This window comes from Drosophila pseudoobscura, chromosome 2 (assembly GCF_009870125.1).
Source record: "Drosophila pseudoobscura strain MV-25-SWS-2005 chromosome 2, UCI_Dpse_MV25, whole genome shotgun sequence".
NCBI classification, from domain to species: domain Eukaryota; kingdom Metazoa; phylum Arthropoda; class Insecta; order Diptera; family Drosophilidae; genus Drosophila; species Drosophila pseudoobscura.
The window spans coordinates 10,320,827-10,344,309 of record NC_046679.1 but is presented as its reverse complement, the minus strand read 5'-3'; the positions used below and the strand labels follow the sequence as shown (position 1 = coordinate 10,344,309).

Sequence of the window (23,483 nt, the reverse complement as noted above, 5' to 3'; positions counted from 1 at the left end):
GTCCGCAAGGCGAAAAAAAGATAATTTATGGTAAACTGATGAAAGTCGTGATAAGAAATGGAGATTGATAGTAAAACAAAGAAAGATATTTACGTAGATGTATGGATGGTGGCCTCACACAAACAGACATGTGCTCTTACAGTCTGAATCCTCAAGATATGAAGAAATGAATGGAATAGTAATGAACAAATCGAAGAAATTATATACAGATTAATCTTATCAATGAACTCATATTCGTGGTACTTTAAAGATAATTGAGTTATGATTATACATACAACAACGTTTCCCGTAAATAGCTCGTCAATAGTGAACTTCGCATTGAGGTGAACCCTTCATCAAGATAGCAATAAACAATAATTTACAATGTTGATTATTAAGGAACTTCACTCAACGACAAAGTCATTATAAATACACAAACGATACGGCGAGTAGTATGCCAGGCGTTGCGAAAATGTGTGCGGAAATTTGGTTGATTGGGTTTTAACACAATGAAAATACCGATTCTCTAATTAGGTCGAAAATCTTGCGGCACCGGAAAAGGGTTTTTTAGGCCTAAGCGCCGGATAATACAGGGAGAAACAGAGAGAGGGCGAGAAGCCGGGCAGGTAGTCTGAATTTTGCTCAATTGGTCTCCGTTTTCATATGCCCGGAGACACACACATGGGCATCGGCGATGTGGAAACTTAGAGAAGTGGCACTGGGAGTTTCTGGGCTCGGCTCAGTAGCCAGATTGGAATTTCGGATGGAAGAGGAAAAACGCGACAGATCTTTGGCATTTCTAACTTTAATCAAAGCGAAGCGTGCTGCCAGCGCTCGGCGCCATGACATGACAGGGCCAATAAATTCGAACGATCCTCGGGAGTACATATGTTTGCTCTCCGTCTAATACCAGTCGATGAGCCGGCGCACGATTAGATTAGCAATCAGCTACGAGCGGTATCACCCGTGTCCAATTAAGATATAGGGGCCCACTCGAGGGTGCTCGTGGTTACCTGGCTCCCAGCCCCATTCGACTGGGCTTAGTGTCGCTTTGGATGCGGGCCGTACTGGATTAACGCGAGAAAGATTGAGCATGATTATCACAGCGAAACTGGTGGCCATCGGCCTGAGCCTCGCCCTCACCGCCTTCACCGTCTCCACCATTGTCCTGGCTGTGCAAAAGTCCAGTTTGAAGAGCGATCTCCGCGAGGCCCAGGAAAAACTTGATATGCTGGAGGCGGGCCTGCAAACGACGTCAACCAGCACGGTGGCTCCTCCGAGCACAGGAACACCTTCCGAAACTGACCCATCGAGCCCTACCTCAGCCCCTCAAACCACAGCAGATCCGATCACCACCGCAGCTCCGGTCACCACCGCAGCTCCGATCACTACCGCAGCTCCGGAAGAGAAGATTGACTATCGCCTCCCCAGCCGCTTGGAGCCCACCCACTACGATCTTTATCTGTTCCCCAATGTGGAGACCGGAGAGTTTAATGGGCAGGAAACGATTACCCTTACCGTCCACGAGGCAACCGATACCATTGTCCTGCACTCCCTGGATCTGAACATTTCGAGCGTGTCTGTCCTTAAGCCCGACTTTTCAAGCGTGGAAGTCTCGGAGATCAGCTTCGACGCGGTTAGGGAGTTTCTGGTCTTGCAGCTGGCAGAAGAGCTGAGCGCGGGCATCAACGTGGACCTACATCTGGGATTCGCGGGATCCATGGCCAACAAGATTGTGGGACTGTACAGTTCGTCGTATGTTAAGGAGGATGAGAGCCGCAAGGTGATAGCGACGTCCAAGTTCGAGCCCACCTATGCCCGCCAGGCCTTCCCCTGCTTCGATGAGCCGGCCCTGAAGGCCACCTTCCAGATAACCCTCGTGCACCCCGTCGATGGCGACTACCATGCCCTGTCCAACATGAACGTGGAGTCCGAAGTCAATCAGGGGGCCTACACCGAAGTAACCTTCTCCAAGAGCGTGCCCATGAGCACCTATCTGGCCTGTTTCATTGTCTCTGACTTCACCGCAAAATTCGTTGAGGTGGATACCAAAGGCATTGGCGAGACCTTTACAATGGGCGTTTACGCCACCCCCGAGCAGATCGGAAAGGTCGATTTTGCCACGGAAGTGGGCAAGGGTGTAATTGAGTACTACATTGACTACTTCCAAATCGAGTATCCCCTGCCCAAGCTGGACATGGCAGCCATTCCCGACTTCGTGTCCGGTGCCATGGAGCACTGGGGCCTGGTCACCTACCGCGAGACTTCCCTTCTATACGATGCCGAGACGAGTTCTGCGACCAACAAGCAGCGCATTGCCTCCGTCATTGCCCACGAGTTCGCTCACATGTGGTTTGGAAATTTGGGTGAGTCCTCGACCTCCGCTCCATAGTCAATGAGTCCAGCTCATCTCTTCCGTTCGTAGTGACCATGAATTGGTGGAACGATCTCTGGCTGAACGAGGGCTTTGCCAGCTTCATCGAGTACCTTGGCGTGGATTCAGTCTTCCCCGAATGGAAAATGGCAAGTCGGCACTAGGATTGCTTGGATTGGTTGATTCATCTAATGATTATCCATATGATTCCATAGCGGGACCAGTTCATTTATAGCACATTGCATGCGGTTCTGACCTTGGACGGAACTTTGGGCTCCCATCCAATCATCCAGACCGTGGAGAACCCCGACCAGATCACGGAAATCTTCGACACCATCACCTACTCCAAGGGATCCTCTCTGGTGCGCATGGTGGAGGACTTTCTGGGCGAGACCATCTTCCGCCAGGCCGTGACCAACTATCTGAATGAGTACAAGTACACAACCGCCGAGACGTCCAATTTCTTCGCCGAGATCGATAAGCTGGGTCTGGACTACAATGTGACCGCCATCATGCTGACGTGGACAGTCCAGGTGGAGCAAAAAACAACGGACACAGATTCGCTAGAAAAATATTTCTAACCAGTTTATGCAAAATATTTTCAGATGGGTCTGCCAGTTGTCACGGTGGAGAAGATCTCCGAAACTGAATACAAATTGACTCAGAAGCGCTTCTTGTCGAATCCCAACGACTATGACGCTGATCACGAGCCCTCGGAATTCAAGTGAGTCGTAGAACTTACTGCCCCATTCGTATCTGATCGAAATATTCGCACATACATTACCTTGCAGCTACCGCTGGTCAATACCCATCACATACACCACCAGCGGCGAGTCGACTGTGCAGCGGGTCTGGTTTTACCATGACCAGAGCGAAAGTAAGTGGTGCCATATGTATGCGAGGCAGCGCTCGTTCCCGGTTACCGATCTTCTCATCTAAGCGTCTTGATTTGCAGTCACCATTACTCTGCCAGCTGCTGTGCAGTGGATCAAATTCAACTCTGAGCAAGTGGGCTACTACCGAGTAAACTATGCTGAGGCGCTGTGGGAGTCGTTGGCCACAGAGCTTGTGGCCACGCCCAGCACCTTTAGTTCCGGAGATCGCGCCTCCCTGCTGAACGACGCCTTCGCCCTTGCGGACTCCACGCAGCTGCCGTACGAGACCGCTTTCGACATGACCAAGTATCTGGACAAGGAGGAGGACTATGTGCCCTGGAGCGTGGCCGCCTCGAAGCTGACATCTCTTAAGCGTACACTCTACTACACGACCAGCTACGTGAAGTACAAGAAGTATGCGACGGCTCTGATCGAACCCATCTACACGGCCCTCACCTGGACAGTGGGAGAGGATCACCTGGACAAGTAAGTGAGACTCTCTCTCAATGATGCATCCTTTCCACGAAACGTTGCTTTATCTACTCCTCAGTCGTCTTCGGGTGACAGCCTTGAGTGCCGCCTGTTCCCTGGGTCTGGAATCTTGCCTCAGCGAGGTGGGAGAGCAGTTCAACAGTTGGCTGGTTAAGCCCGATGAGCGCCCCAAGCCAGATCTCCGCGAGACCATCTACTACTACGGCATGCAATCGGTGGGAAACCAAGAGATCTGGGAGAAGGTCTGGGAGCTGTTTGTCAACGAGGCCGATGCCAGCGAGAAATCGAAGCTAATGTACGGCCTAGCCGCTGTGCAGGAGCCCTGGATCCTGCAGCGCTACATTGACCTGGCCTGGAACGAGGAGTACGTGCGAGGTCAGGACTACTTCACCTGTCTGACTTACATTGCGGCCAATCCCGTGGGCGAGTCCCTGGTCTGGGAGTATGTGCGCGAGAACTGGCAGAAGTTGGTGGATCGATTTGGGTTGAATGAGCGGTATCTGGGCAACCTTATACCGTCGATCACGGCTCGCTTCAGCACTCAGACGAAGCTCGAGGAAATGGAGTACTTCTTCGAGAAGTATCCCGAAGCAGGAGCCGGAACTGCGGCACGCGTGCGCGCCCTGGAGACGGTGAAGAACAACATTGTCTGGTTGGCCGAAAATCTCGAAGCCGTCGACGCCTGGCTGGACAATCAGCAACTGTAGATCGAGGTTGAAGCGGACGAGAATGAGTCCAGAAAGTGGCCATCATCGTACATTGGTCTTTTTTTTAGCTTGTACTCATATAATGGCTGCTATAAAGCAACTATGCTTAACAACTGAGAATAAAGATAATCTAGTTTTGGGAAAAAACAAAAATTACAGCTCCATAAATAATAAGCAATTATCCATTCGTCGATTGCGTTAGTCCGTTCCGATAACCAGGTGCACTGCACTAGTGAATGTGTGGATGTGGGTGTAGGCTGTAGTGACTGTAATTGATCCGATCCCATTTGATTTGATTGCGAAAGTTCGAATGCCATGCCGCCTCCATGATGATCCAGTGACGGGCCTTTCCTGTATCGCCATGTTGGCCATAATAAAACCTATTTGGCTAATTATCGACGTTGTTCATAACGCTTGTATACACGAATATAAACTTCCAGGGCGCACAATCAGAATTTGTTATATGGCAGCTAATCGCTAGAGTTGGACGGGCCGGGTTGGCGGACTCTTGGTTGGCTATTCAGTCGTTAGCGATTGTTGGGATTGCAAAGATGTTCTTGTCGCGAAATTGGATGCAGGTGGTCCTGGCCTGGGCGGTGGCGGCTTTTGCCACGGCCACCGTAGTGGTTGCGGTGCAGAACGCGAAACTTGAGGCGGATCTGCGCGATGTACAGGAAAAGATTGACATCTACAAGGATCTAGATGTGCGTCCAACCCTCCAGCGGGAGAGACGCGAAGATAATGTGAGTTATACTTTTGTATAGGTATATGTGCACCTGTTGCTACACACCTTCCTATTCAGATAATCGTTTGTTTAACCAATTTTCTGAAATTCAATAATATACTTGATCTGTAGATTGACTATCGCCTGCCCACTGCACTGTTGCCCAAACACTACGAACTCTACTGGCATCCGGACCTAAATACTGGCACCTTCACCGGCCAGGAGAAGATCACCATAAATGTCGTTGAGGCCACGAATCAAATCATTTTGCACTCTTACCTGCTGGATGTGACGAATGTTTATGTGCTGAACCGAGAGGTAGTGGAATATGTTTTGGAAGTGGAACGACAGCTCCTGATCATAACGTTGACGGAGGATCTGGTAGTGGGTTCCAGCATCACCTTGGGTATTCTCTTTAACGGAAATATGACGGACAAGCTGGTGGGTCTTTACAGCAGCACCTACAAGTCGGAAGCGGGAGACCAACGGTAAGTAATTTTTTCTGGGATTTGAAATTCATTTTGATTATACTCGACATACGCTACGCGACATCTACATGCGAGCTACATTTGAGGTGGCGACACCTGTTGGCGCCACTACATAAATTGTTTTAAAAATTATCCGTTATTTGAATTTTCGGCTATTTTTAAAGGCAATTTCTTTGTAATCTTGTCCAGTCATTGTGGGGTTGGAGATGGATGGGGCGTAAAAAAATATTTGAGTATATTGAATATTTCTTCAATTTATAAAATATGGTATAAAATTGAAATGGTTTCAGAAAACAAAGAAATGGAATAGACGAAATTAAGCAATATATTTTGTATAAGCTACATAAATCAAAAGACGTCACGATTGGTTGTAGTTAATTATTAATAATTCATTTTCATAATCTTTGTGCTGCAGCAACATTTCGTCAACGCAATTCGAGCCAGTCTATGCCCGCCAGGCCTTCCCGTGCTTCGATGAGCCGGCGATGAAGGCTACTTTCGCCATCACAGTGGTACATCCCACAGGATCTTACCACGCAGTTTCCAATATGAAGCTATCCGTAAGCATAGTCATTATTAAATACCGTTTCCCAGCTCATCTAATAAAACCATTTAGGAATCCAATTATTTGGGCGAATACACGGAGGCCATTTTCGAGAGCACTGTATCAATGAGCACGTACCTGGTGTGCATCATTGTTTCCGATTTTGCTTCCAAGTCCACCACTGTTAATGCCAATGGGATTGGCGAGGACTTCACTATGGAGGCTTTTGCCACTCCCCACCAGCTGAACAAGGTTGACTTTGCTTTAGAGTTTGGAGCTGCCGTCACGGAGTACTACATCCAGTATTACAATGTCCCGTATCCACTGACCAAACTGGATATGGCTGCCATCCCCGACTTCTCCTCCAATGCAATGGAGCACTGGGGTCTGGTCACTTACCGCGAGACGGCTCTACTCTACGACGAGAGCTACAGCTCGACGCTCAACAAGCAGTCGATCGCCGCCGTTCTGGCCCACGAGATTGCTCACCAATGGTTTGGCAATCTAGTTACCATGAAATGGTGGAATGACATCTGGCTAAACGAAGGATTTGCCCGCTACATGCAGTACAAGGGAGTAAACGCAGTGTATCCAGACTGGGGAATGGTAAGTCATGGGTCACCATTATAATAAATCGTTTGTAATGATATTCTTCTCGAGACTAATCATATTTTAATCTGCCACGTAGCTGGAGCAATTCCAAATAATCGCCCTGCATCCTGTCATGGTATATGATGCCAAACTCTCTTCGCACCCCATTGTCCAGGAAGTGGAGTCACCGGCTGAGATCAGCGCCATTTTCGACACGATCAGCTATGAGAAAGGTGGCTCGGTCATCCGAATGCTTGAGAACCTTGTAGGTTCCGAAAAATTCGAGGAGGCTGTTACCAACTATTTGGTAAAGTATCAGTTTCAAAACACGGTCACGGATGACTTCCTGAGCGAGGTGGACCTTGTGACAGACTTTGATGTGAAGCTCTTGATGCGCACATGGACCGAACAGATGGGCTACCCGGTCCTGAATGTGTCCCGTGGGGATGCTGGCTTCCTCATTACTCAGCAGCGCTTCCTCTCCAACAAGGCCAGCTATGAGGAGGCTCCCGAAGACAGCGAATTCCAGTACAGGTGGAGCGTGCCCATCACATACACCATCGACGCTTGGGAGGCCGACAAGGTCGAGAGCTTCGTGTTCGCTTACAATATTGACACGGGGGCAATCGCACTGGACGCTGATGTCCAGTGGATTAAGCTGAACGTCCATCAATTGGGGTATTATCGCGTTAACTACGAAGATAGTCTCTGGGATGCCCTCATCAAGCAATTGATAGCCGATCCCGCCCGCTTCGACGTTGCCGATCGCGCCCATCTTTTGAATGATGCCTTCGCCTTGGCCGATGCCAGCCAACTGTCCTACAAAGTTCCGCTGGAGATGACCGCCTACCTTGGCCAGGAGCGTGACTTTGCGCCCTGGTACGTGGCGGCTGAGAAGCTTAAGGCGCTGCAACGCAGCCTGATGTTCAACGAGGGCTACGTTTCCTACTTGACCTATGCAAGGACTCTGGTTGACACCGTCTACCAGGAAGTGGGCTGGAGTGTGGACGCGAATAACCACTTGAATAAGTAAGCACTGACCCCCTTCTCAGCCGATGATTCCCCTCTTACAATTCCTTACTCTTCCGACATTACAGTCGACTGCGGGTGTCCATCCTGTCCGCGGCCTGTTCCCTCGGCCTGCCCGACTGTCTGGACCAGGCAGCTCAGCGCTTTAACACCTGGCTTCAGAACCCCACCGCCGCCAACCGACCAGCGCCCGATCTGCGCGAGATCGTCTATTATTACGGCATGCAGCAGTCGACTAGCAACTCCGACTGGGATAAGCTATTTGAACTTTTCTTGGAGGAAACGGATGCCAGCGAGAAGCTGAAACTTATGTATGGGTTGGCTGGTGTTCAGGACGCCCAGTTGCTGTTCAACTTCCTCGTACTGGCCAGTGACGAGAGTATTGTGCGCTCCCAGGACTATTTTACCTGCGTGCAGAACATTGCTGGCAACCCCGTGGGCGAGCCCGTGGTGTGGGACTACTACCGAGAGCAATGGCCCCAGCTGAGTGCTCGTTTCGGGCTGACAAATCGCAACTTTGGCAGGCTGATTGCCCAGATCACGAAGAGCTTTGCCAGCCAGGTCAAGCTGGAGGAACTGCAGCAGTTCTATGCCAAGTACCCAGAGTCCGGGGCCGGGGCCAACTCCAGGCTGGAGGCGGTGGAGACCATCAAGTACAACATCGAGTGGCTGAAGCAGAACAGCGGTGACATAAGCGACTGGCTGAGTGGCACCTCCGTTCCGTTGACCAGGGAAAACCGATTGTAAATATGGTCTTTACTGTACAATAAATGTTCATACGTAAATGTTTTAGAGCTAATTGGCAATTAGAAGGAATTGCATAAGAGAAAAACAAAATTTCCGCTCAAGTTCAATAAAATAAAGTTCCAAAATCAAACCATAAATAAAACCAAGAATTTCCTTTATTTTATCCAACAATGTGGCGATTTCTATGGCCCCAAGAATCGTCGATAACCATGCACTGGCTGTCCTAGCGCCAATCTTGATGGGGCGCAATCATCCTGGGTCTGCGACTGTCCGGCAATAAACTCCGATATACAACCTTGCAATAATATCATAAAAGTCTACACCCTAATGACCAGGCATAAACCTAAAGACTAAAGACTATTTATCTGGGCCCTGGGGATCGTGGATCGGGGAACTATATGGCATGTCTAGATATCGTCCAGCAATCTGGCCGCAGTTTACCAAGTCCAAATTGTTGGGTCAAACTCGCAGTTTGCATTTAGTTTCCAATTTGGCGCCCAGCGCAGTGGAAGCAATTGAAAGTTCTCCTGAAAGAGCAAGGATAATAAACTAAAATGGTTGCCTGTGAGTCCATCCTGATAGTTTGATTGGAGAACCGCATTGTCATCACGTATTTAATCCGAACCCTTTAGGGCTGACTGTCAAATTTGTGGCCATCTTCCTGGGCCTTGCCACAACGGCCTTCTGTATTTCCACCATTGTGCTGGCCGTACAGAAATCCGATCTGGAGAATGATCTGCAGGATGCCCTGGACAAGATTGATGCCCTTACGGCAGATACCACTTCGACCTCCACCACAACTACCACAGCCAATCCCAACGTGCCAACTGGCGATGGTGCCACCACACCAAGTGGGGGTTCTACAACTCCTGGCGGCGGTTCAGAAACCTCCCCAGGCGGTGCAACTACTCCTGGAGGTGGAACAACTCCTGGAGGTGGAACAACCCCTGGAGGTGGAACAACCCCTGGAGGTGGCACAACCGCTGGAAGTGGAACCACTACCACCCCCGCAGCTGGAGTCGATCCCATCTACCCCACACTGCCACCAGGACTTCCTGATCCCGATGCGGTAAGTTCAGTGCTACAAAAAAAGTTAGCAAAAGCTTAACAGAAACCCAAACCAATTGGAAAGTACAAACTTTCCTGTTGGTCGTCATAAAGTCGGCAGTACTACCAATTCGCGTTTTATCATGTTCCCGAGTGGTCATTTCTTAGTCATTTCAAATGCTTATCGCTGGGTCTAAATTGTGTTGTGTTTTATCAAAGTAGAAATTGTTGGCCGAAGGGAACCTAGCCAGTTTTAGTGGTCAGTCGAGGCAGTTTGATTGAGGACAACGCACTGCTCGGTGTAAAGATCAGAGATGGGTTTCAAGTTGAAGAATACAAAGGGTATGCATCGAAGCTAGTTAACGGAAAGAATTTAAGGATCACTATCTCTTACGTGTATTAGACTGGATCACAGCGGAGCGAGTAGCCATATTCTTTGGTCTGCTATCCACCTGCCTGATTGTGGCTCTCGTGGTAGTGCTTGTCCATAGGGACAACTTGTGGCTCCAACTGGACGAGGCCCAGCGCAAATTGGACGTTCTCGAGGACTACATACAAAACCATTTGCGGACTGGCACTCCCGAGCAACTGTTGAATTCCAGAGCCAACAGATGATTCTTAGGTCTACAATAGTTTAGTTTTTCGTATATCAATGGCGTCAATAAACATATAATTCCACAATTAAATGACCTTACTCGTAAATGCACTCACACTCGTATAATGCTGAGGCTGACACATTCCGACGAAGTCCATTTTTTACGACCTGACCACTATGGGACAATCTCTCCGTATCGTATCAAGACCTTATCAAGCCATCGTTTCATTTATGGAAATGCTTATTATCGATGATGGATATTTAATAATCTTTACAACCCCTTCCCCTAGATTGAATGGCGTCTGCCCACTGAGCTTAGGCCCATCAAGTACAAGATATACATTCATCCCGACCTGCAAACAGGCGGCTGCGAGGGCACCGTGTCCATCCAGTTCCAGCTGAACGAGGTGACCAATCTGATAGTTCTGCACGCCAAGGACCTGAATGTGCACAGCATCAGTATCCTCAATATGATGGCACGCATGCGCATCGCCATTGACGAGTACTATCTGGACGACACGAGAGAGCTGCTCCTGATTAAACTCAAAGAGGTGCTCAGTATGAACAAGGCCTATACCCTGTCCGCCAGCTTCGACTGCAACCTCGACAGTCTGACGGGCAGCTACAGAAGCAGCTACACAGATGCCGCGGGCAATGAAAAGTGAGTACAAGTGCAAGTTAAGTACTGAATACCGAATACCCCAAATGCATGCTCTTGGAGTTGGTGTTGATTCTCAGCTTGCTTCAAAGCCGGTCTCAGCTGTTCAGGCGAGCTTACACGAAAGAATCGAACGCAAAAAAAGCTCTCTCTCGCTTTTTGGTGTGTGCGACTTTTACAACACTAGGTTTTTCTTATCGAAAGTTTATGATTTGAAAGAGCTCGAGAGAGAGAGCGAATAAACTACCTTATATTTTCAAGCGCGACGGTTGTGAATGCGCGCGTCGCGTCTTTTATTTCGAACCCGATCTCATCTCACGTCGCGCGCGCGCTCCTCTTCGCCGATTTGAATCAAGTACGAGTATAGCTGAAGGCAGTAGAGCCAAATGAACTGCTGGTCATAGGCCCAGCGAAGTAAATTAATAATTAACTCCGCCCACACTGAGATCTCGCGAGATCTCGCGCTGTCACTGTCAAGGTTGTCACTGCAAAACGTGAAAATAATACGAGTGTGGATCAAAACATATACCGTTTAAAGCTCCACCGGACCGCTGTCATCGTCATTGAACCGATCCGTTATATGTGTCTCTCTGCTCTGAGTGCTTGCGTTCTAATTGGGCGCATTGAGGCGGCAACTAATTTTAATATTCGCGCCGTAATACGAGTATTCGAGTCGTGGTCGAAATGCGGCCACGGAACTCCATGGAATTCTATGCCAACTTTGACTTTCAACAATGAACACGATAAACAAGAGCCGCCGATAAATAACAGCGGGCAGCAGAACACCGCATGGGCACGGAAAACAGGTTGCAACAGCGCATGCGTCCCATCTCTCCACCTCCACTCCTCCTCGGTTGCAAACTGGCTTGGAGTCAGCCCAGGCCCCTGCTCCCTGCCCCCTGCCCCTGCACTAGCCCCGTGCATACACATAGTTCACTTGCCGCGCAAGTTCTTGGCCTTAAATCGGCCAATACACTCTGAGCTGGGAGCCGCCAAGATGTTCCGTTCGCCTCAATGGCTCAAGTCTCTTGCTCTGGCTCTGGCTCTATCACTGTCTCTGGCAGCCGCTGGCCGATGGTCGCCTGAGAAATTACTTTCTTCCAAAGCCAAAACGAAATGGGTCGACATCATTGACTGCCAGCTACTTGTCGTAGTATTCTCTTCTGCTTGCCCCTTGCTCTGTCTCTGTCTCTTTCTCATTTCTCATTTCTGGTTTTGTTTTGTTCTTGAAAGTTTGGCCGAACCCGAGGCACACTGGTCGAATATTTTGAATTTTTTCATTTTTCATTTTCATTGACACTGATTTCTTTTTTGTTTTTTCCTTGGGCGAAATTTCGTGTTTAGTGTGGGAAAAGAACCTCCGACGAATGGTCAAAGAAGCAAGCAAAAGCTTGAATGGGATTTCAGTGCTAATAAAGCGGGATCAATGGATAAGGTATTTAACACCTTCTGAAGTGTGAATTTAATGGACCCGAAGCTCAGATGTCTATTCAACTCTTTCTCCTTTATAGCGCCCTGATTTATTGGTTTCTTCGATAAAAGAAAAGCTTTGCTAATTAATTGGCTATATTGCTGTAATCGCCCATTCAATATCTATGGGTCTGCCTTTGTGCGATCTTATGCAACCTCCCTGATTGATAAACTTACGATATTTTGCATTCCGTTAACCTCAAACACACAAACTGTGGCAATCATTTCTCTGTCTTTGCCCACTATCTCCTTTTATATTTATTGCTGTTTTTTTATTATTTGATTTTTGTTTAAATATCAGAAATTGCAAGCACGTAGAGACGACCTTTGTCATGTGTCATCCCACTGCGGGAGTGGGGGTTGGGTTGGCTTTTTGTTCATTTTATCTGGGCTGCACATGTCACGTAAATGCCAAACGATTTGCATTTGTGCTGCTAACGCATCTGTAAGGTGCCGTTTCGTGAAAGTTATGACCTTAAAAAGGGACAGCCAGAGGCACGTGTTTTTCATAAACGTACTCCTCGTATATGTATGTATTTCAATTTCAAGAACTCTAAACGTTTGCATGAAACCATAAACCAGAATGATCCAAGTGCATTGAACTGGCCGACTTACAAGTGAAGTCGAATACACTCGTATTCCTCACTCATTAGAAGCGCAAGTTTTTGACATCTGAAACCATAAACCAGAATGATCCAAGTGCATTGAACTGGCCGACTTACAAGTGAAGTCGAATACACTCGTATTCCTCACTCATTAGAAGCGCAAGTTTTTGACATCTCCCCCCGTGGGTGGGCGATCATCAGCCTCAGAATGCGCAGAGCAGAGATGCTCATGTATTCTGGTTGATGCGATGAGGCGTGTCAGATTATGCAGTCACTGATATTGGTACTGGTACTGGTACTTCTACTCCGCAGCTGCCATTGTCTTCTGCTGGCTCATAAGGTAGTCATGCAACTGCTGTTTTTGTGGCAGAGCGGCGCGGCTGCTTTGTGCGCGCCTTAATTGAGTCAGCGGCAGAGTCGCTGCATTGCATCATCAGAGGCTGGCGCTGGCTCCATGAAATGATGGGCCTGATCGGATAGCATGGGGCGGGATGTCGGGATGGCGGGCAAGAGACAATTGCCTGGCAGCTGGTGAAAATTAGCATATTCTACAGTCTTGAATTCCTCATTTCGCACAATTTGGTGCACTCTGAAATGAATACTGCATAAATTACGAGCACAACGCAGCCGCATCCACATCCACCTACGGGTGAATGGTTCTCTCAGATGCATCCTGACATAATTGTCAGTGGAGACGTGTCTCATGGGCTTATGGCCAATTCAATTCATTTTTACGGCTTATAATCTGCATCTGCAACTTCTTCCCATGGCACTAACTCCGCAGATCGGAGTCGGAGTACAGAGAGTATTTAGAGATGCCAACCACCTTTGCCATGCATCCGTCAATCAATCGCACACCAACGCCCCTGTAGAAAGTGGCCTGTGGTGGACGGATCATTGCAACAACCTGGGGGATTTGTAATGCGACTTTGCGGTTAACCAGCTCCAACTCTGAGCCATGGAATCGTGTTGCTCCAACTATTTGAAGTAACAATTTCATGAAATGACCAACTTCATTACGTGACCATGCGAGGGGCAGAAATGGCAGTAATCTGATTGATCTGCAGCGAGACAAAATTGAGGCAAGCTCCATCGCGGAGAGGAGTAAATTATGGCCGACTCTCTGTATCTCTCTATCTCTATACCCCTGCCCCTGGTAACCTAGCCGAGCCACAACCATAAAAGCTGTGAAAACATACCCGGGTTTGTTTATAAGTAGCTCGAAAATATAAATAGTGATGATGGTAACGGCGACGCATGTAATTCGGTCTGGGCTGTTTATTGCGCTCTCAAATTACCCCTGACGATGACACAATGGATTGGAGCAGGAAGGGCTGGCAGCTTCGGTTTGAGATAAAACTACAGTTAAAATTGTGATTTAAGACAGAGCCAACGGGCTCCGAGACAGCTTCTGACAGTGACATTTTGCGATAGTGCGGTCTTAAATCAAACCAAGCTCAAATTTAAAATCTACCTCTTTTGCCAACAATAGCCAGTCGAGTCATTCGGCAACCGTCTCAGTGTGAACGCGTCTAGTTGAGAGCTTAATTTAATCACCAGAACAAACAGTCAACGGCAATGTATGCAACAAAAAACGTGCGCCCACGCAGCAGTCTCTCCACAGACGATAACCACCGCATCAAGGACACCAACCGGCCCCACAAGGCCCCGGGCAACACCATCCTCACACTGGTCGCCTTCTGCGTGTTCCTCCTGGTGCTGTGCGGCTTCCTGCTGGGGGCACTCGTCTATGTGGGCAAGAACATAGCCGACGAGCACCAGAGGCAGCAGGCGGCGAACAGCACGCAGGCGGCCCTGAATGCGACCATACGCACCGTCTATGTGGACCGTGATCAGTTGCTGTCCACCAAACCAATTCTGAGCGTTTTGTCAGGTTGGTCCTTCATTGACAATTCAAATAGTAAAGTGCCAGGAAGATAATATTTTTGCAATTATTGAAAGGAAAAATTTGTAGCTACAGTTTCGGGCCGTGCAAAGATATAAAATTGATGAGATTATAGGGACAAAGTTCCCCAAAAATATTGCATTTAACTCCTTGCTCATTCACTTTCAAACAATTTCTATTTAGCGCGCACCACTCGTATCTAGTCGATAGTATCGATTACCGAACTTGAATCGGGTAAGGTTCTCTTTGAACCGGTTCGTTGCAGGCAAAATTAATTTGTAAACCGTGTTTTAGTCAAAATACACTAAAAGCAAGGACTAAAAACTAACCAATCTTGTAGAAAATTTCTTCATCAATAGGATAAATTATGTGAGCCAACCTGAGAGATCAAAATAGCTAGTAATATTCGACGGAATATCATAATCAGAATATGTTTTCAATCCTTGATGGAGAACGATTAACCCACTGCAAGCCAAGGGGGTATTTTAATTTTGCACAGAAAATAATGCTAATTTTATAATTTTATCGCAGTTTACGTGAAAGAAATCGTGTTTTTTTTTTAAGTTCAGAGGAAAGATGGCATGACTCTACCAGAAAAATGTACAATCGTCAATATTTTCCGCCATTTACTTCAAGTAGTTGAACTATTTAAATAGAGGGGGCTTAAGTGGGCTAAGTTCGGTTTTTTGTTGTTTTTTTTTTTGTTGAGGAATCAAAATTAAGGCAAAAAAGATTCATTAATTGCTAAAAATTGCGAATATTCACATTAGATATTCGCGCCCCCACCACTCAAGTGCCTTCCAATACCAAATCACGCACCATGGCCACCCTCGCGCCCGCCGTTAGAGCCGCAAGCAAGGTGCTGCAGAAACTAGGCTACCGGCTGCCAAAAGAGCTGAAGCCGAGCAAGTACACCATGCAGCTGCGGCCAGATCTCAACAAGAAGAACTATACGGGCAATATAAGTATCAGCCTGGAGGTACTGGAGCCGATTGCCTTCATACCCGTGCACATTAAGCAGATGAATGTGAGCACTGTCGATGTGCAGCATTTGGACGAGTCGGGAGCGCCGCTGAAGAGCATAGCCCCGGCCCTGACGTTCTCCTATCCCGAATTTGAGTACTGGGTGACAGAGTTTGAGCAGCCCCTGGACGTGGGCAACTATACGCTGCGCCTGAACTTCAACGGTTCGTTGACGGATCGCATCACAGGCCTCTATCAGAGCTCCTACTGGGACAAGCTGAAGAATCGCACCAGGTAGCAAAGCTACTAACACCCGCCCTTCCCTTGCATGCACCCAATTTACTTACCATGCTTGAAGCACGTCTTTGCCATGATTGCTCTGCTAAAGTCTTTACATTTTCCCTACAGGTGGATTGCCAGCACCAAATTCGAGCCCACCTATGCCCGCTGGGCCTTCCCCTGCTTCGATGAGCCAGCCCTGAAGGCCCAGTTTACCATAACAATTGCTCGACCCAGCGGCGATGAGTACCACGTACTCTCGAACATGCCTGTGGCCACCGAGTATATCGATGGGGATCTGACTGAAGTGACGTTCCAGGAGACTGTGCCCATGAGCACATATCTGGCTGCGTTCGTGGTTTCGGACTTTGCCCACAAGACCACAAATTCAGCAGTAAACCCTTCGATTGAAGTGCGCTCATTCGCCCCAGCAGCCCAAGTGGAGAAGACTCAATATGCTCTTGACATTGGAGTTGGCGTCCTCGACTATTACATCGGCTACTTCAACATCTCCTATCCCCTTCCCAAGCTGGATTTGGTCGCCATTCCCGATTTTGTATCCGGGGCTATGGAGAACTGGGGTCTGGTGACCTTCCGCGAGACAGCGTTGTTGTATGATGAGGCCACCAGCTCCAGTGTGAACAAGCAACGTGTGGCCATCGTCGTGGCGCACGAGCTGGCGCACCAGTGGTTCGGCAACCTGGTCACTATGAACTGGTGGAGTGACCTTTGGCTGAACGAGGGCTTTGCCTCATTCGTGGAATACAAGGGAACGAAGCACATGCATCCAGACTGGGATATGGACAATCAGTTTGTCATCGAGGAGCTCCATCCAGTGCTTGTCATCGATGCCACACTGGCCTCCCATCCAATTGTGAAGTCAATTGCAAGCCCCGCTGAGATTACCGAATACTTCGATACAATTACTTACTCAAAAGGTGCAGCCTTGGTGCGCATGCTGGAGAACCTTGTGGGCGAGACCAAGTTCAAGAACGGTACAACTCGCTATCTGAAGAACAACATCTACTCCACAGCCACCACGGAAGATTTCCTAACCGCCATTGAGGAGGAAGAGGGCCTCGAATTTGATGTCAAGTGAGTGCCTCTATCTTCTGTTGTTTGTGCGGACGCATCCACTAATTCGTTCTCACTCACAGGCAGATCATGGAAACGTGGACAGAACAAATGGGGGTGCCAGTTGTGGAGGTGGAGAAGAATGGGAACACCTACAAGCTAACCCAGAAGCGTTTCTTGGCTAATTTGGATGATTATGAAGTCGAAGCAGAGGCCTCTTCTTTCAAGTACGTTTAGACTCACTCACTATTGCCTTATTGAATCAAACGATCGTTTGTTGCCGTTTACAGTTATCGTTGGTCAATCCCAATCACCTACACGAGCAGCATCAACAGCGAGGTGCAGTCGACGATATTCAACCACAACGACAACGAGGCCAGCATTACGCTAGCTAGCGAGGCCAGCTGGATCAAGTTTAATAAGGACCAGGTTGGCTATTATCGCGTTAACTATGCGGCAGAGCAGTGGGCTGCCCTCACAGCTGCGCTCAAGGCATCACGGGAATCCTTCAGCACCGCGGATCGTGCGCATTTACTGAACGATGCCAATACCCTGGCCGCTGCTGGACAGTTGAACTATGCCGTGGCCCTCGACCTGAGCACCTATCTGGAGAGCGAGCAGGACTATGTGCCCTGGAGTGTTGGCACCTCGTCGCTAGCAACGCTGCGGAACCGCGTTTACTACACCGATCTTTACAGCAACTTCACCACATACGCCCGCAAACTACTAACGCCCATTGTGGAGACGGTCACGTTTACCGTTGGCACAGATCATCTGGAAAAGTAAGCAACTGCACACGCAAAGCTGGGTTAGTTTATATTGTTGACTTTGGTATATTTTACAGCCGCCTCCGCATCAAGGTTCTAAGCTCTGCCTGCGGCGTCGGGCACGAGAGCTCGCTGCAGCAGGCTGTTACTCTGTTCAACCAGTGGTTGGCCACTCCTGAAACACGCCCCAGTCCTGATATTCGGGATGTCGTGTACTACTACGGTCTGCAGCAGGTCAACACCGAAGCTGCCTGGGACCAGGTCTGGAAACTGTATCTGGCCGAGACCGATGCGCAGGAGAAGCTGAGGCTTATGAACGCCTTGGCTGCCGTAAAGGTGCCATGGCTGTTGCAGCGCTACATCAATCTGGCCTCGGACGAAAGCAACGTTCGCCGCCAGGACTATTTCACGCTTCTGGGCTATATTTCGGTTAATCCCGTGGGACAGAGTCTTGTCTGGGATTATGTGCGCGAGAACTGGGAGCAGCTGGTAGATCGCTTTGGCATTAACGAGCGAACATTGGGTCGCCTTATTCCGACCATCACGGCGCGCTTCTACACTCAAACCAAGCTGGAAGAGATGCAGCACTTCTTCGAGAAGTATCCTGAAGCGGGAGCTGGAACCGTGGCCCGCCAACAGGCCCTGGAAACCGTCAAGGCCAATATCAAGTGGCTGGCACTGAACAAGGATCAATTGGGCGAGTGGTTGGCCAACTACGCGGAACAGTCTACTGTTACCAATAGTATCAATTGATTCGCATTGCTTTAGCCCCCTGTAAAATACAATAATGTAAAAACTACCAATGGAATTGAACATAGTCTTACTCGTAGCCAACTAAAGCAGCAAGTGCTTTTCAAATGTGAATGAAGAATTGTGAATACGTATGATATTTTGAAGAAACTAATAGATACAAAACTCTGCATTGCTTTTCTTTGTTGTTGAATGGGCTGAATGCCTGATTCAATGGTAACCTATCCAGCCCCATGCTAGTATCCTGGAATTTATGTACATTTATGCAAAAAAGCTAATTAGAAAAATTTCGTTCAGATAGCTTCCATAGAAATATTCAGAGGGATTGCCATCCTGATTTAAAATATGTGTATATATAATACATACTTTATTAGGTCGGAAATTATTCCTATTTTTAAATAGTTATTTTACAAGCAAAGAACAAGACTGTTAGCAAAACTTCCAGATTAAGGAGATAGCAATGCCCTATCTGTTAACCATTCATCAAAATTAGAGTACGTGTACTTTATCCACATTTCAATCTTTAAAAAATTGCAGACAACGAATATGGCAAGAACTTTGAGAGCTAAACGGTGTTCTTCCGTTCCACTAAGGTGGTAGACACTATGCACTAAGATCTTCCAGAGGAGACTAACCAAATGACAAACAATATTTACACTAAAGTATAGCTTGGATGGGCTAATCAAAATAGTTGTATTTAATTTGCAAATAGGCTGTCCACATGGTTAAACAATTGTGATATTCATACGATTCAAGAGGTACTCAAAGAGGACCAGGGTATATTGATTTCGTGGTTATGTATGTGACACTCAGGATATAGCGTCCGTCACCAGCGTGGACTTCCGTTCACAAGCCAATTTATAATTATTTACTATATTTTTGAACGCTAAAACATATATCATTAAGACCAGTCTGTGCATTAGAAGGGCCTGGCTTGAATTGATACAAAAAGGTGGCGACTTTAGATAATCTTAACAATTTCGTATTGAACCCAAGGGTAAACGGTTATGCCTTTACGAATTTCATATACTCACTTAACTGTATCGTAAAGGGTAGTATTAGACAAATAATAAAATTGGTTGAATCTTTCCAGCGAAGCGCGTATCCAGGCCAGCTTCTATCCTCTTCAGTTGGCTTTAGAAGCAGCGTATAGGTGTACACTGCAACCTCCGTCTGTCATGTACCCAGGAAAAGTTAACTTAAACTATTCTGCTGTCAAGTGGAAGCTTACACAATGCCAAAGAGCAGCCCCAATAATTTTATTTCGAGGTTTCTTTTTCATCCTGATAGCGCTTTTCCTCTACACGATGTACCACGTTTTCCAGTTTATCAATTATCAGGAATTAATCAAGCGCAATAGTACAGTATAAACATGTGTACCTACTTCCTATTCAAAGTGGGTTAACCTCTGCTTTTCAGCGCCTCTTTCGGACTGGACGATTGGCACGTCCCTCAACCTGAGTGACTACATCAGCCCATTGGACGATACTGCTCTAATTGTGCCTCGTGGCTTTTGTAAGAGCAAAACTCTTCTACTAATTGTCGTGGCGTCGAGCGTAAACGGCTATGACCAACGCCAGGACATTCGGGAGACCTGGGGTAACACCACACACTTTAACTATCCAGTCTTTGCCAAGCTGCATAGCCACCTCAAGGGATCTTACCGTCCGCCCATGGAGAGCCGATTGCGCCTCTACTCGGACTTCCTCAGTGGTGAGGGCGAGACACTAACGGCCTCTGTGCAAGTCGTGTTTCTCATTGGCCGTAGCAAGAATAGCTCCCCTCGCGACAACGAATCTCTAGTTCAGGTCTGGGAGGAGGCATACCGATACAACGACATCCTCCAGGAGGACTTTATAGACACCTACAACAATCTGACGCTGAAGTCCGTGCTGGCTCTAAAGCACGTCAAAAACAGTTGCTCCGAGAGCACAGCTTATTTCTTTAAGTGCGACGACGACACATTTGTTAATGTTCCCAATTTGCTGCAATTTATCCTAGGTGGCACTGTACCGCTATATAACGATAGCATATTGTATACGTCAAGGTGGCAGTCCAGCCTGAGAGCCACCAAGGGAGTGATGATAGGGAATAAGTTCACTGATTCCCAACCCATTATCAATGTGAACAGCAAGTGGTACATGCCCTACTACATGTATCCACACAGCACATATCCAGAGTATCTTTCGGGGGGCGGCTACCTTCTCTCCATAGATGCGGTGCAGCGCCTGTACGAAGCTGCCTGGTCTACCAAAATGGTTTACTTAGAGGACATTTATGTCACTGGACTCAGTGCCCAGCAGGCTCACCTGAAGCCCAGGCATAGTTCGCTATTCACCATTCTACGCACAACTAGGTTCTGCTCGTTCAAGGCAATGATAATTCACCATCAGGTGAAGGGACGCCAATTAAGGGATGCGTGGAAGTTCTTTACTGACTTTAGTGAAAAGTGCTCGCCGCCAGATTCCATCGTTGATTAGAAACGTGCCACCGAAAACGAACCTTTACAGGTATTCAACATGTATTGAGTTAAAAATGGAAACTGACTTTATTTCTTAAAACCTGAGTGAATTGAGTGTTTTATTATTATCCCACGGAAGTGATAAATATATAGTTACTACGGGTGGTTTCTTGGGACTACTTATGGATAATTATGTGTATTTGCTATCCTACTCGTTGACTGCTTACAGATCTCACTATAACAGAGATAACTTATTTTCCTTTTTATACCCGATAATCAAAATGAGTATAGGGGTATATAAGATTTGTGGTGAAAATGGATGTGTGTAAGGTCAAAAAGGAGGCGTTTCCGACACCATAAAGTATATATATTCTTGATCAGCATCAACAGCCGAGTCGATTGAGCCATGTCTGTCTGTCTGTCCTTCTGTCCGTCCCTATGAGCGCCTAGTTCTCAAAGCGTTTAAGAGCTAGAGCCACGACATTTTATATTCGAGCTTCTGTGATATGTCACTGTTACAAGTATATTTCAAAACTTTGCCCCGCCCACTCTCCTGGGATATCGGACCTTGACAAGTTAGTTTAAAAATAATTATTCAATAAATTCATCAGACACGCTCAGACTGATTTTCTGTCTCTCTCGCACGCACTCCTTGTCGTGCTTACTCTCCTTACATTGTTCTCTAATTACAATAAATGGTCTAGTGGTAAAAATTTAATATTATTTTCGATTTGTATGATACAAATCCATTGAATCAAATCAATATAAAAATCTAAAATTTGACCTATGCACATATGTCCTTTAAGGAAAAGTTAAGGAAAAGTTAAGCGGCCCCAAGAAGCCGAAGTCTACGGTTTCCCAGGGCTGGGCATTCCTACTCTTCCTCGTCCTGAAAACTATTGCAGACGTCATAGGTATGCAGAGAGTCAGAGATTAGACTTGACGGAATGCTCGCCATGATGCAGTCACAAAAGCCGTTCGTAGGAATGTCAGGTTGATCACGACCCATGCATGTGGAGCACATCCTCAGTTTGTGGTCTTATTGGAAGACAATTTTCGGGTGCACTCTCCTCCGACTGAGTCTCCTTTCCGTCTTCGTTTTAAGAAGGTTTGGTTGGTTTCCCAGCCGTTTTTGTAGATGAATGGTGTTATCCCTCCGGTACTTTAAGAGCAGTACCAAGCTCCTTTGCATGTTGTTGTTTGGACAAGTTTGGACATGTTTGGAGAAGCCCTAGCCCGAGGCACCTGTACCCCAGACCGAGATCACAGCTATGACGAGCCAACCCGTCATCCATTGATGCCCCTGTAACACTCGATGGCTGACGGCCTAGTGTAAATAACTACTCGTAATAAAAGATGAATGGCCATAATGATAATTATGATCTCCCACGCGGACCACACAACAAATATTTAACTGCTTAGGCAAGTTGCACCTAAGCAAACATTTGCGCACTGCCCAACGACTTATGATTCCGGCTTTACGTAACATTGGACAGCGCTACAGAACTGTCTGGGAGCTCGTATAAATAGGAGCCCCTTCGTATCAGGTGTTAGTTCAGTAATTAGTTCAAGCAACCATACATCATGCAGTCTTCAACATTCCTGATGGCCATCTTGGTGGTGGCTTTGCTCATGCTAATGAGCGCCCCTGCTACTGAGGCCACCTTTTTGATTATTGCTTGCTTGTTGCGGTCTCCATTGTGCCCATGGGCCACAACAGCCAAATCCGCGTCAAGCTGAGAGAGAATAATACCATTGACAACCCATTTGGAAGCACGATAGCAGACACTCGAACACAATCTTGGAACTCATAATAAATAAAATGGTTTTTTTGTTGCACTGAATTGATTTATGTTTCATTTTCAGTTTTCAGAGAAGAAAGTTCCATTAAAACCATAACACACACCTGACTATAATACGATATTATCCAATCCATAAAAATCTCGTGTCATAGTGTTGTAGTTTAAGGTTGCCAACTTTTGGCTGTAGAATGAATAATGCAAGAAAGATGCGAAATAGACGAGCAGAAAGCACAGACGAACGCATCCAACAAGATAATGAAAATGTACATATGAGCATCTCAATTAAAAGAGGCACGAGATGAACAAAATCAACTAGACAATCTACACAGAGAAAATGAGAGACAGCGACACCCTGCATATCGAGCATTTAAACTCGCTTCGTTTCTTGATCCCCATTCGATTACGACCTAAATATTAAACATTTCGCTCATCCGAAAGTGCTGATTGATGAAATTGTACGCTAAAATTTAAACGGTAATCAGCTGATATGGCACATGTGGAAAAGTCGAACTATCTGAAATTGAGATACCACCGGAACCATTGAATGACTTGCTCA

General features: G+C 47.2%; 6 protein-coding genes across 8 annotated transcripts; all 6 read left to right on the top strand.

The window, feature by feature from the left end:
- The first annotated feature begins 1,004 nt into the window (after positions 1 to 1,004).
- On the top strand, positions 1,005 to 4,595 carry LOC4801278 (glutamyl aminopeptidase). Its single transcript, XM_001358361.4, has 7 exons — positions 1,005 to 2,345; positions 2,405 to 2,502; positions 2,569 to 2,886; positions 2,959 to 3,077; positions 3,145 to 3,230; positions 3,309 to 3,714; positions 3,779 to 4,595. The coding sequence occupies exons 1-7, from the start codon at positions 1,073 to 1,075 to the stop codon at positions 4,425 to 4,427; spliced, it is 2,949 nt and encodes a 982-aa protein (XP_001358398.3). The 5' UTR covers positions 1,005 to 1,072; the 3' UTR covers positions 4,428 to 4,595.
- Positions 4,596 to 4,937: 342 nt separating this feature from the next.
- LOC117183220 (glutamyl aminopeptidase) lies at positions 4,938 to 8,696 on the top strand. The gene is made up of 6 exons (XM_033377322.1): positions 4,938 to 5,170; positions 5,284 to 5,639; positions 6,055 to 6,199; positions 6,256 to 6,789; positions 6,872 to 7,803; positions 7,872 to 8,696. The coding sequence occupies exons 1-6, from the start codon at positions 4,979 to 4,981 to the stop codon at positions 8,548 to 8,550; spliced, it is 2,838 nt and encodes a 945-aa protein (XP_033233213.1). The 5' UTR covers positions 4,938 to 4,978; the 3' UTR covers positions 8,551 to 8,696.
- A 313-nt stretch (positions 8,697 to 9,009) lies between these two features.
- LOC4801277 (glutamyl aminopeptidase) lies at positions 9,010 to 18,836 on the top strand. Of its 3 annotated transcripts, none has more exons than XM_033377307.1 (7): positions 9,010 to 9,114; positions 9,183 to 9,619; positions 10,483 to 10,853; positions 16,203 to 17,168; positions 17,231 to 17,374; positions 17,438 to 17,929; positions 17,992 to 18,836. In XM_033377307.1, exons 1-7 carry the CDS (start codon positions 9,105 to 9,107, stop codon positions 18,665 to 18,667), a joined length of 3,096 nt encoding a protein of 1,031 aa, XP_033233198.1. In that variant the 5' UTR covers positions 9,010 to 9,104; the 3' UTR covers positions 18,668 to 18,836. The 3 variants fall into 3 exon arrangements, with proteins under 3 accessions (XP_033233198.1, XP_033233199.1, XP_033233202.1); XM_033377308.1 differs by lacking the exons at positions 9,010 to 9,114; positions 9,183 to 9,619; positions 10,483 to 10,853 and adding exons at positions 11,073 to 11,205; positions 14,418 to 14,819; positions 15,602 to 16,088; XM_033377311.1 differs by lacking the exons at positions 9,010 to 9,114; positions 9,183 to 9,619; positions 10,483 to 10,853 and adding an exon at positions 15,513 to 16,088 and having other exon boundaries at positions 17,992 to 18,834.
- LOC26533103 (uncharacterized) lies at positions 9,832 to 10,283 on the top strand. The gene is made up of 2 exons (XM_015181642.2): positions 9,832 to 9,939; positions 10,001 to 10,283. The coding sequence occupies exons 1-2, from the start codon at positions 9,912 to 9,914 to the stop codon at positions 10,210 to 10,212; spliced, it is 240 nt and encodes a 79-aa protein (XP_015037128.2). The 5' UTR covers positions 9,832 to 9,911; the 3' UTR covers positions 10,213 to 10,283.
- Positions 18,837 to 19,777: 941 nt separating the features above from the next.
- Positions 19,778 to 21,230, top strand: LOC6897132 (beta-1,3-galactosyltransferase 1-like). The gene is made up of 2 exons (XM_002137276.3): positions 19,778 to 20,023; positions 20,084 to 21,230. The coding sequence occupies exons 1-2, from the start codon at positions 19,843 to 19,845 to the stop codon at positions 21,142 to 21,144; spliced, it is 1,242 nt and encodes a 413-aa protein (XP_002137312.3). The 5' UTR covers positions 19,778 to 19,842; the 3' UTR covers positions 21,145 to 21,230.
- Positions 21,231 to 22,668: 1,438 nt separating this feature from the next.
- LOC26533297 (uncharacterized) lies at positions 22,669 to 22,967 on the top strand. Its single transcript, XM_015181641.2, has one exon. It carries the CDS (start codon positions 22,710 to 22,712, stop codon positions 22,863 to 22,865), a length of 156 nt encoding a protein of 51 aa, XP_015037127.1. The 5' UTR covers positions 22,669 to 22,709; the 3' UTR covers positions 22,866 to 22,967.
- Positions 22,968 to 23,483: the final 516 nt, after the last annotated feature.